At 36.5% G+C, this 12,738-nt stretch overlaps 1 protein-coding gene across 1 annotated transcript; it reads right to left on the bottom strand.

The window, feature by feature from the left end:
• Nucleotides 1-872: 872 nt before the first annotated feature.
• LOC134745756 (uncharacterized) lies at nt 873-3,567 on the bottom strand. The gene is made up of 2 exons (XM_063679832.1): nt 3,153-3,567; nt 873-1,515 (listed from the first exon to the last, which is right to left on the bottom strand). The coding sequence occupies exons 1-2, from the start codon at nt 3,531-3,533 to the stop codon at nt 1,042-1,044; spliced, it is 855 nt and encodes a 284-aa protein (XP_063535902.1). The 5' UTR covers nt 3,534-3,567; the 3' UTR covers nt 873-1,041.
• Nucleotides 3,568-12,738: the final 9,171 nt, after the last annotated feature.

Genomic DNA, 12,738 nt, shown 5'->3' on the forward strand with positions numbered 1-12,738 from the left:
GTATTATCGAATTTATGTAATGTGATCAGCAACCAATTTCATAAAATTTTAATAAGAAATTGCGAGACCAAAATTATGAGTAACATTTTCCGAATAGGCAATTAGGCACACAGGCACAATTCTTTTTAATGCAATACACCATTGCAGCTCGAAGCAGTGATTCAGGCTATATTTATCGACACAATAGCACAATGGTTCCTCTTCGAGCTACGACAATCGATAGTACAGCGCGGCTTGAACACAATACATTATAAAACTGGTTTCGGTTTTGAAATAATGTATAGCAGCAGCAAAGAATAAGAAGCTAGCAAGCAAGCGAAAACGGAACTTAATCGCGTATAACTAAGTTTTATCGTCAGTGTTGTGCGTCGACACTGTCGACCGAGTGAAGTCCCTTGTGTGCATAACGTTTATACAAGACCAAGTGCGGGTAGTTCGAAAAACTCGCGCAGCTAGAAGATGTTTATGTCAACTTCAGCCAGTCTTCTCCGAGACCACGGGGACAACGCCGTCCTTCAAACGTGGGACGTAATTTTAAATTAATTAATAATATCACCGCAAGCTCTTAGTCAAATCATTTTCCTGAAACCTATGATGCATTGTACGAGGTTCTACGGAAAGAATAAATACTTAAAGATAATCATGTGACAAAAATACTGTAATCATCAAATCATTTATTATTTAAACTACATAAAGTATCTATTATTCAGGTAAAAGTCAATACAAAAACAAAAACAATTCAATAAACTTAAGACTAAACTTAACCCCCACGAGTTGTCCCCGGCCCATTATTTAAACTAATACGACGTATTGAATAATATTTTATTTACAAACACTTTTATTCATCATTAAAATTACTTAAATAGGAGGTAATTGTATTATCAGATTGGGCATCATAATCAGGCTGTAATGGGATTGACACTTGAGGATTCATAGTGCTACTAATATCTTGTAAGGGATATTGGCTTTGAGTGTGTGGTTGTGTAAAGGTTTTGAGTGTGTGGCTGAGTGAAGAGGGTTTGAGTGTGTGGCTGAGTGTAACTAAAGGTTTTGAGAGTGTGATTGAGTGGAAAAACTAGTGTCGGCAAAGTCGTCGTTTTTTCTTACAGTGTGTAGCAAAGTTAAGCTGCCCATTTCAGCTAAGAACAGAGTGTCGTTAATTATTTTTTCTGCTATGATTCTCTGTTCTTTTGGTAACTCTTGTAGTTTCATTCCAATATTTTTTCCAAAAACTTCAAAACGATTATCGGATTGTTTAGGCCGTTTAAAATGATCAGTTACGGACTTAAGTACGTCTTCGGTTAATGTATTTTTTCCTAGTCTTGGCCGACTACGTTCCGATACTGGTGTGAGTGTGTCTCGGTCGCTGTCAGACCGGTTCGGGGTCAATGTGTCTTGGTCCATGTCAAAATACTCGTACTTCAGTCTTGGTGTGTCTCGGTCGCCGTCAGAATGGTTCGGAGTTGGTGTGTCTCGTTCGTTGCTTGTTGAGCCGATGCTGGCGGTTGACTGCTTCTGTAGAATTGAAAAATATTATATCCCTAAAATAAATATGATTCATTTATCTTTGCGTTGGAATTATATTTCACAAAATCTAGTCCTACCAAATGAATACTTTAATCCATTATGTTATAATTATACCTATATTAGGGTTCCGTACCTCAAAAGGAAAAAAACGGAATCCTTATAGGATCACTCGTACGTCTGTCTGTCCGTCAGTCACAGCCCATTTTCTTCAAAACTACTGGACCAATTAAGTTGAAATTTGGTACACATAATTATGTAAGTTTGTGACCCCAAAGACGGACACGTAACGTAAATGAACTTTAAACATGGGGGCCACTTTTGGGGGGTAAATGAGAAAATTAAAAAATAAAGTTTTTCAAACTATATATATTGTTACATATCAAATCATTACCTCATTTTAAGAATCTCAAATAATTTTTTTTTGTAATTTTAAAATAAATAGTTTAGTAGTTATTTAAGAAAATAAGCCAAAAATTACCATTCCCCCTTTATCTCCGCAACTACTGGGTCTAAAATTTTGAAAAAAATACACACAATAGTTTTTTACCCATAGATGACAGGAAAACCTATTAGAAATGTGCAGTCAAGCGTGAGTCGTACTTAATTACTTAGTTTTTGATCCGACCCCTACGGGTTTTTTTAAAGATATTTAACTCACGTTTCACATAAAAAAACCGGCCAAGTGCGAGTCGGACTCGCGTTCCAAGGGTTCCGTACATTACACAATTTAAACAATGTATATTCTATGTGAAACATGAGTAAAATGTCTTTAAAAAACCCGTAGGGGTCGGATCAAAAACTAAGTAATTAAGTCCGACTCACGCTTGGTTTCTAATAGGATTTCCTGTGATGTATAGGTAAAGATCTATTTTGTGTATTTTTTTCAAGATTTTAGGCCCAGTAGTTTCGGAGATAATGGGGGGGAATGGTAATTTTTTGCCTTTTTTTCTTGAATAACTCCTAAAATGTTTATCCTAAAATTACAAAAAAAATATATATTTGAGATTCTCATAATAAGCTCTTTCATTTGATATGTAACACGATATAGTTTGAAAAACTTTATTTTATAATTTTCTCATTTACCCCCCAAAAGTTTTCCCGTGTTTAAAATTCATTTGTTTACGTTACATGTCCTTCTTTGGATCATAAACTTATATATGTATACCAAATTTTAACTTAATTGGTCCAGTAGTTTCGGAAAAATAGGCTGTGACAGACGGACTGACAGACAGACAGACGCACGAGTGATCCTATAAGGGTTCCGTTTTTTCCTTTTGAGGTACGGAACCCTAAAAAATGTTAAATATTTTGTAATGTACGGAACCCTTGGAATGCGAGTCACATTCGCACTTGGCGGTTATTTTTTGAAATCTTTTAATGTCCTTTGTTTTGAGTCGATAGGTTTATAAGTTTTATTTTTCATACGGTTACGCAATATGCAATACATAGTCCGCCGTATATTATGACGTCACATCGGGATAACATAAGGATTCCAACGATACCTATACCTAGCACCTAAATAGGCCCAGGCATTTAGCTGGTACAGTGGAACAAAGAAACTTACATACTCACAACTATGAACCCACGACTGCCCAAAAAATAATTTCTGAGAAATAAAAGCTTACCTCATTTTCGTCATCATCTATATTCGATATCGATGGTCTCGGTACTCGTTGATCGTTTAAAAAACTGAGCAACTCGAAGTACCATAAACGAGGAGTATAAATCTTGTCAGTCCCTGCCCCCGAATTGCACAATGTTTTTATTTTCTTAAGCTCTTTTCTGTAGTTAGTTCTGAGATTATTAATCTTCTTAACCACTATGCCTCTGTTGGCATTTGGGTCGATAACTTTGTATTTTTCGACTAGCCTGCGGTAGGCGGCATTTTTTTTGTTACGATCATGGTAATCTTTAGATTTGGTCATCCAAAGGCAAGTTTCGCTTCTATAGCTCTCTATGAACTCTTGAAGTTGTTCGCGGTGTCCACCTCTTTTTATTTCCGACATGTTGCAAAGAGAGCGAACCGCACGTGCGCACACAAGCGAGCTACGCGGAGAACTGACGAAATGAGTCATTGCCAGCCACGACGCGCAACGATAAAACTGTGCAAAAGCAATCGATTGCAACTGCCACCGACGAACGCTAATCTACAACGATTTGTTATAACCACGATAAAAAAAAACTGCGCAACTCTGTTTGTCAGATTAATCGCTACGATATATCGTTACATATAAAGCAAGCATTAGTGCAACGTTGTTGAATGTTGCCGATTTTAATTCTTTCAGATATAAACAATAGAATTTAATTTTGTATGTGATCACACTGTGGTAATTATGTTATGTCCAAAAGTTCAAACTCTACTTACCTATGTGTAACTGAAACAGTTATTTTCCGTAAATTCCCGAACAGACCTACGAGTAAAGAGTGACGAATGGTATCCTCATGCCACACCTATTTCATGTTTTCTTTTACCACTGTAATGGAGGGTGTTACCAGTGTTACCACTTATTTTCATTATTTAAAGGAAAAAGGTTCGGAGGTGGTTCAGAGATATTAAGGCTTATGATTTGCTTCTGTATTTTGTCTGTATTTGAAATTGCAACTATCAAGGTTTCAGGTATTAAAGAATCAAAGACTCACGGCCCTATTTAAACAATGTTTAATAAGATGTCACAGCGATACGATACTGATTTGTCAGTATCAAAAGTGACGTTTTCAATCAAAATCGTCATTTTTGACACTGACAGATCATAATATCGTATCGCTGTGATATCTTATTTATATGCATTGTTCGAATCGGGCCGTTATGTTTGATAAATGTCAATAAGAAATCTACGGCAGCTGGTAATTCCATGATTAACCCAAATGGCATTAACCTAAAATAAAACAATTGTTGCCTATTAAAATGACAAACACTGCTTTCTTTTTGCTGCCAGCCTGCAATACATTTGGCGTTAACTTTTGTGAATCAGTCTCTATAAGTCGGAGGTAAATTTAAAACTTGACTTATATTGACCGGGATATAGACCGTGATTAACTTTTGTATTATTTGTGAGCTCCCGATATTTCGACGCAGTTACATGCATCATGTGTCTATATATATCCCGGTCAATATAAGTCTAGTGAAACCATGTGAAACTAACCGTGAATCATTCAAAACTCTAATTTAAAACTTATTTTACGCGACCCGTCGTTGTGAATAATAATCAGTTTCTATAATGCTTAGAAATACAGTAGAACCCGCTTAAGACGATTCTGAAGGGACCTAGCAAAAAAAGCGTCTTAAACGGGAAATCGTATTAAATGTAAAAAAAAACTAGTACATAGTATTATTTCATGTAATTTATTTACTTAGAATGGAAGACACAACAAAGCTTATAAATTAACTTTAGGCGGTCAAGCATCGCATTCTCACGCCGATAAGGACCCGACAAAAGATACTAGCCAAAACAATAAAACCTAAGGTAGGTAATAAACACATTAAAATATGTTTAACGGCGTATTGCATAACAATACGACGGTTATGTCAATAACATGAACGTGCAGATGGTAAGTAACAGTAAATTTTAAGAAAACAGCCAACACACTGGTTCCGGGAATCCGGGCGAGTGTGGGGTCTGTTGCGACGTAAGGGCGCGGCGCACACCCTCCCACTTCCTCGACCCCCGAACGCACAGAATTGGTGCACGAACTATACGAAGCAATTATAGTACAGCGGCCAGAGGGTCTAATACACCATTCGATGTGACTGTACAGTGTACAGTATACTACCGACAAGTGGTATCGTTGTGTTCGGTAGACTGCTGAGTACGAAATAAGAACTTTTCACTTTCTAAGAGTGTGGGGGGATAACTGTGACGTCACAAAATCGACAGTACAAACTTTTAACTTTTTTCTTTTAAACGTACCATGTGGGGTATCTAATGAAAGGGTTTTGTCAGTAGATTACAAATATATAACTTAGTCTAATATTTTCATTAGTTGGTCTAACAGATTATTAGAAAATGATCAAAAATTTCACAATCCTGAGTTGATTTTGAACTGCTCTAAATTGAAAATGGCTGAATGGATTACCGACATAGAATACTGTCTAGTCACATCGATTCGGTGTCTCATTACAGCATCTCCACAGGTTGATATTAGAAATTTTCTCGGGCCAGTATATACATATACCGAGACTTCACTTGATGATGACAGCGAAGTCGATGAGTCGCGAGGAGTCTCGCCCGAGACAGTGATTTTTTCCGCTTCTCAATTATTTCAAAGTTTTGTAGTATCGTTATTAGACGTTTCTGCTTAATACAATATTTATTTAATCAATCTCCATGTAAGGGAAATGCCACAAACGTTAGAATTGACTACACTACAGCAGCGGGTCGCGCCGCACTATGCTTTACATTTACATGCTCATTAATAAGGCTTTGTTCCATGGATTCCTGTGACACAGTGACATATCTGTAGCATTTGTTGCAGCTTGCAACTAGACGTAGCTTAGATGCATTTTGGATACTAACATTCTGTATTCTGAATTGTGATCATAAAATATGTTCCGAAAATTTGAGTCGCTTAACTTCAACTGTCAGATTTTGCGATTTTGGTATTAAGTAAAGGACGGTGTTGCATTAAGTAATGGATTTATCCGAGTTTGAAGTTAAGCGACACAATACTAGTTCAAATAAAAACTATAGATAAAGAGAGGAAAAAGGAGAATGCTGCTATTTCTGTCTACCTGTAATTATTAAGTAGATCAAGTTGATAGTTTTTCCTGGAGTAAGACTTAGACTGAGACGTAAGATTTTTGTGCTTTTTTTTTAATTTGGAATTTAATTTTATTTCATATAAGAGTTCAAAACTCGATTTGAATTTGTGTACTTGGACAAGTACGCGGGGACTTAAGAGGTTTAAAACAAAACCGGCTGAGCTAAATTGAATTTTTGAATAGACTTTATAATTAAATCGTAAAAAAAAACAACCGCTGAGTGGGTTAAAACGAGGCATACAGAACATTTGTAAGAACATGTTTTTTTTTCAAGTGAGATCATAGCAGCTGAAAGATGTCTTTGCAAGGATTTCTAACTACGACCGGTGATATTTGCTACACTCATGGAACTGTTTGCACCCAAATACGATGCACTTGATAAATAAATAAGTAAGAAATATTTGGCGACAATGCTACACATATCTCGCTAGCGGAGCTCCAAACTAAGCAAAGCTTGTACTATGGGTACTGGGCGACGAGATACGTACCTATACCTACTTATAAAAATAATTAGGTACGTATCTCGTCTCGTCTCGTTTATCATTTATCATTTATTTATTGTATTGTCATGTACATAACAGGTGTTACATAATATAAAGTCAGATCATGACACCCTGTAAGGGCACACAATAGTAATATTATTCTAGGCTGTTCTAGGCTAATTATCGTATCGTATCTGCTTTTCGCATTAAGTCCACTCTATGTACGATAAGTTTTTCTTTTGTGCAATAAAGATTAAATAAATAAATAAGTACCATAACATGAACACACAAATTCCCTTACCGGGATTCGAACCCACCTGCTACCGACTAAGCTATAAGGCCATTTATGATGCAGCTGTTTAGCATGCATTTCATGTTTGAGCCATTGTTTGCGGCTCTCACGGCCAAAACATTAATGAGTACGTGCTGTTGCATATATGAAAGTTGGAGACAATGCAGGTATATCCGTATTTGAAACTAGCTGAAGCATTTTAACCATTACATCCGATCCGATATCGGGTCGGGCAACGTGAAAACGCTCTAGATTTTAATTGCAATATAAGTTGAACAATTTCAAGTGCACATTATGTTTCGCGACACTATGTCGCATAGAGATACTCTTATTTTTAAAGTAAGAAAGAGATGGATATTTTGATATATCAATATTATGGGTAAATTGCTTCACACACGACATTGCTTCAGTCGTCCTAATAACCAAGGATCCAAAAACAATGTTCCTAATTAGTGCAGTCAGACTCTTACCAAAACATTTACAATTTAGGATTAAGGATTTTGAATTGAGTAAAATGTGTGAAAGGCTTAATATCTCGAGATGCGTAGCATTTATGCTTTTCCAAAGAGGACATGGTCGAATGGTTTTTCTGAGGCACGTAACTCAGTAAGGGAAAAAACAACTGAAAACCTAATATATCACGTACCTTAAATAATGCAACAGTAATAAATAAATAAAACAGCTATTCCAAACATTTATATCAATCAAAATTAAATTATCGTTACACACACACACACACACACACACACACACACACACACACACACACACACACACACACGCACACACGCACACCCACATATATATATATAATTTTGTTTTCAAACTTAATTTTACTTAATTGTAATATAAATTGTATGTTAAACTTTACTTTAGCTAAAGTTCATGAGTACTAATTAATATATGATATGTTCGGTTACTATTTATAAACCCTTAATAGTTTTTTAGCGGGGTCTTCTGTCACAAGTATTTACAATACTTCCAAGCATAACTAAATTGTAAATTGTGAAATGTTGTAAATAAACAATTTTCATTTTTCATTTTCATTTTTCAACCACATTCATAAAAGCACGTGTCTTAAGAAAATTATAGTGACTTTGGTACGTCTTTTAAGAAATTTTAGATGCACAAGCTAAAGCTAGCTTTGTTCCCGAGTTGAGTTGCTTTAATTTTGTAGGAGAATGCAAGGTTTTATTAAAACCACAGCATTAGACTAGACAATAAAGCGTTGCAGTGAGCTTTATTTTGTCTGGGTTTAATCAAAATATTTAATTTAAGAGGGAAGTACTACGTACTCGTTCATACAAAAAGAGAAAATGTTTTTCCATTTCTAAATATTTTTTCAATCTCCATGATTATTTTGTACGTTATTGACACAATGGAAAACTAGGTTTATAGATTTCCTTTAAAAAAACATTCAATACAAAAAATAATACCTACCGCTTTACCTGAAGGAGCGCTTCAAATACCTCTCTTCTTTAAGATGCTCCCAGAATTATCTGCTTACCCAAGTTTCTTCTTCTTCTAAATTCTATAACGATTCTTTTACCTTCCAAGCGATTCGGTTGTGGAATGCTCTGCCGTCGGAGCTAAGACGAGCTAAATCACTCCCCATTTTTAAGGCTCAGCTCAAAATCCACTATCTGTCCCTTCCTCAAACTCGTTAATTATTCGATTCTGTCTGTCTATCTGTATTGTGTGATATGTTTATGTATGTATGTATGAATATATATATATATATATTTATTGTATATATTACATTTATGCATGTATTGATATTGTTATATATTTAGTTGTGCTGATTTTTTTTTTCCTGTACTCGTTCTCCATTTATTTTTGCTACCCTTATACATATTTCTTCCTTGCGCTAATTTTTACTACCTGAAGGTTGTCTGGAAGAGATCGCTTTTAAGCGATAAGACCGCCTGTTGCTGCTTAGTTTTTTATGTTAATTTGCTGTATTTAATCATGTTTCATTGTGCACAATAAAGAATATTATTATTATTATTATCTTTATTTATCTTTCATCTTAGGCTAGGTTTTTATAATATGGATATAAAAGTAAAATACAAAAACACTTATAAAACATTACAAAAAATATATAAACACATTATAAAAAACCTAACCTAGGGTACCGCCGGCAGCGGGGCAAGGCCCAAGCTGCCGGTGGTCAGGGCCGCAGAGAGAGGAACCGGCGGACTATCCGCGCCGTGTCCAAGATAACCGCCTTCTGCATCTGACCCTTGATCCAACCACCTAGCGAGAGTCTCTCAAGGTGTTGGTCGAGACTCTTCGCTATGAGACCGTTCGCTGAAACGACTATCGGGACAATGATCGTCGAATCAACATCCCACATGGCGGTTATCTCGTGAGCCAAGTCTAGGTACTTACTGGACTTGTCCTTCTCGGCTTTCACGAGATTCTCATCATGGGGGATGGTGATGTCGACGAGCACGGCCCGGCGCTGCGATCGATCTATTATCACAATGTCAGGCTTATTGGCTACAATAGTCCTGTCAGTGATGATAGATCGATCCCAATAGAGCGTGGCACGACCATTCTCGAGAACTGGCACAGGTAAATACTTGTAGTACGGTACTTCGCAGTCCACAAGGCCGTATAGAAGAGCAAGCTGCTGGTGAATAATCCTGGCTACGAGATTATGTCTGTGCAAGTACTCGCCGTTAGCAAGATGAGAACAACCGGAAATGATATGCCTGAGTGACTCTCCGGGACGGCGGCATGCCCGACAAATGTCGACCGTACCGTCCTTCAGGATATATTTCCGATAGTTGTTCGTCATCATAACTTCGTCCGCAATTGCACAGGCAAAACCCTCGGTTTCTCCGAAGAGGTCCCCGAATCGTAACCAGTTCACCGACGCGAGCAGGTCTACATCAGGTCCCATGAGGGCCTTGTAGAACCGCCCGTGTAGCACCTTACTCTCCCATACCGCCTTGCGGCCCGCAGCACTTTGTACCACAGGTTTGTGCCAGTTCTCGTTTGCCAAGGAGAGCCTGCCACCACATCACGATGCATCCCACACTCGTTGTTAAGGAAATAATTCCTGAGATTGCACACCTCGCGGTTGTGGAGATCTTTGGCGTTAAGGAAGCCTCGACCTCCACACTTCCGTGAGATGTACAATCTCATAACTGACGAGCGTGGGTGTAGCATACGGTGTGTGGTGAGTAGTAGACGGACCCTCCGATCCAGGGCGTCCAGCTCGGTCTGAGTCCACCTTAGTATGCCAAAGGAGTATATGAGTATGGGCATTACCCAGGCGTTGAAGGCGCGCACTTTATTGCCTCCTGACAAAAGACTGTTAAGGACTTTTGTGAGCCGACTGAAAAAGCGCTCCTTCACCGACCGTCTAATACCCTCGCCCTCAATACCCAACGACTGTGACATACCAAGGTACTTATAGGTTTCTGATTCAGAGATAGATCTGAAAGACATTGTCTCAGAAAGTTGTAAATTTGTTGAATTTACAACCTCCCCCAGCTGTACATGCATAACCGCACACTTATCGACACCAAACTCCATTCTGATGGCGGTACTGAAAACTTCTGTGGTTTTCAATAGCACCATCAAGTCTTGGTTATTTGGCGCAAATAGCTTGAGGTCATCCATGTACAGAAGGTGAGAAATGACTTCACCCTCTCTCCGTTTATTATTATCTTTATTTATCTTTCATCTTAGGCTAGGTTTTTATAATATGGATATAAAAGTAAAATACAAAAACACTTACAAAACATTACAAAAAAAATATATAAACACATTATAAAAAACCTAACCTAGGGTACCAGGCCCAAGCTGCCGGTGGTCAGGGCCGCAGAGAGAGGAACCTTATTATTATTGTTATTAATATTTAAAAAAAGTTAAACCTATAAACCTAGAATATATGTATTATGCTGAAGCGATCGACATCAAAATCTAAGTGATTTGTTAAGATGTAGTTAGTGGAAACCGTTTTCTCCCGAATATAATTAGAGACTATTCTTCCCTCTTTAGTATGTTGAAGTGCATAGCAAACAAAAGAAATTGATCTATATTTTTGCAGCGGACTATTGTGAAATATTGTTATTAAAATTCGTGTATAAAATACCGCTCAAGTGCGAGGCGGACTCGCTAATCGAGGGTTCCGTACAAACTTATCTATGTCCTCCCGCCGCCACCCAGGCTTATAAAAAGGTCTCCCGTTCTATCCTATTTTGCTCTTTATTTTGACAAACCAAAATTTAGTTTTTCACAGTGTTCGAAATTTAAATGTCATTGCAGAATCGAATTCGATGTTATTATTATGCAATAATAACATTTTCACAGACAAGTAATTTATTCCAACAAAACAGTGTTATGCACTTATGCAGGCCTTAATTTGAATTTGTGTCTAAAACGAAAAAAAATATTGTCATACAAAATTGTATACGTTTGGATCTTGATTCTGACACTACTTATATACCTTTGTCTGTTCAATTTAGATTCTGTCCAATTTCGTTCAGATATATTTGGGCTTTAGAAAATAGAACTTTCCCAAGAAGATGACCTAGTTCTCCTTACTGGGTCCATATTGGCTCATATAACATTACTTGTCATATTATTTTTCATAATAACGCTTTTTGATCATAATAATCATTTGTCATAATTTTTTTGCGTACAAATTTGTTGTATATAATTTTTTATTACCAAAATCATTGCTCATAATTATCTGTAGGCAGATTTTTTAAACAACATAATGTCATTTCCAACTATTCGTCACGACTCATAATGGTTTTTATAATAAACTTATTAATTATAAACTTAAATTTTATAAGTATTTGAAAGCATAACATATAAAGTATGGGTGTATTGGAACGCACACAGCGATTTTTAGAAAATGAAAAGTAATAAATAAAGCCAATTACATGTAAAGTTATTATTTCATACCCCATTTAATTTAATTATTATTATTAATTTTTATTAGTCATGTCTCCGCAACTTTTTTATTTTTCATGTACCTAGCCTATTAAGCTATTTCGGCCCGCCAAGGAGTCGACGAAGCGCCGCTTCGCGGGGCTCCTTTTTCCGCTCTGAGGAACACAAGAGACCTAACACTCCTCCTCGCTTCGCTCGTCGTCGCACCTATCCCGACTCTGGGACTGTATTTCTTTTTTGATAGCAAGTTGAATGTGGTGTGGATGCAAGATACCTGACAGTTTATAAATAAAACCAGGTAAAGTTTAAAATAAATATTATATAAAATTTTATTACTTAAAATCGTTATGTAAAAAAATAAATATGATATAAAATTTTATTATTTAAAATCGTTATATTAAAAGAATATATGAAAATTAACATTAGTATTACAGATATTTATTATGATTGACATTATTAACATGAATGATTTGGTGTTACGATAGTTATGCGCAAAGACAAGTTATAAGTAATGATCATTATGATATAAAATTATATAACAAACATTTTCGGACTTCCAATAATCGAAGTCGCAATTTTATGTGAACTTTGGCGCACCCCTCCTTACTACATAGAATTCTCTAATACCTATCTAAAATTTAAAAAACTTAACGGAAAATAAACGCCAATTTGTTTGCTGGGGGCGTTCGGGGGGTTCGCCCCCATTAAGCTACTGATTTAAATAATTACTACAAATTATAACATTTTCTCTTTACAAAAGGAAA

The sequence above is a fragment of the Cydia strobilella genome, chromosome 12 (assembly GCF_947568885.1).
Source record: "Cydia strobilella chromosome 12, ilCydStro3.1, whole genome shotgun sequence".
NCBI lineage: Eukaryota > Metazoa > Arthropoda > Insecta > Lepidoptera > Tortricidae > Cydia > Cydia strobilella.

What these genes read in the sequence shown, in the direction of transcription:
- LOC134745756 (XM_063679832.1), bottom strand. Translation starts at nt 3,533, where the DNA reads ATGTCGGAAATAAAAAGAGGTGGACACCGCGAACAACTTCAAGAGTTC. An exon ending in TAGATGATGACGAAAATGAG is followed by an intron (nt 1,516 to 3,152) that starts GTAAGCTTTTAT and finishes TCAATTCTACAG; the next exon opens with AAGCAGTCAACCGCCAGCAT.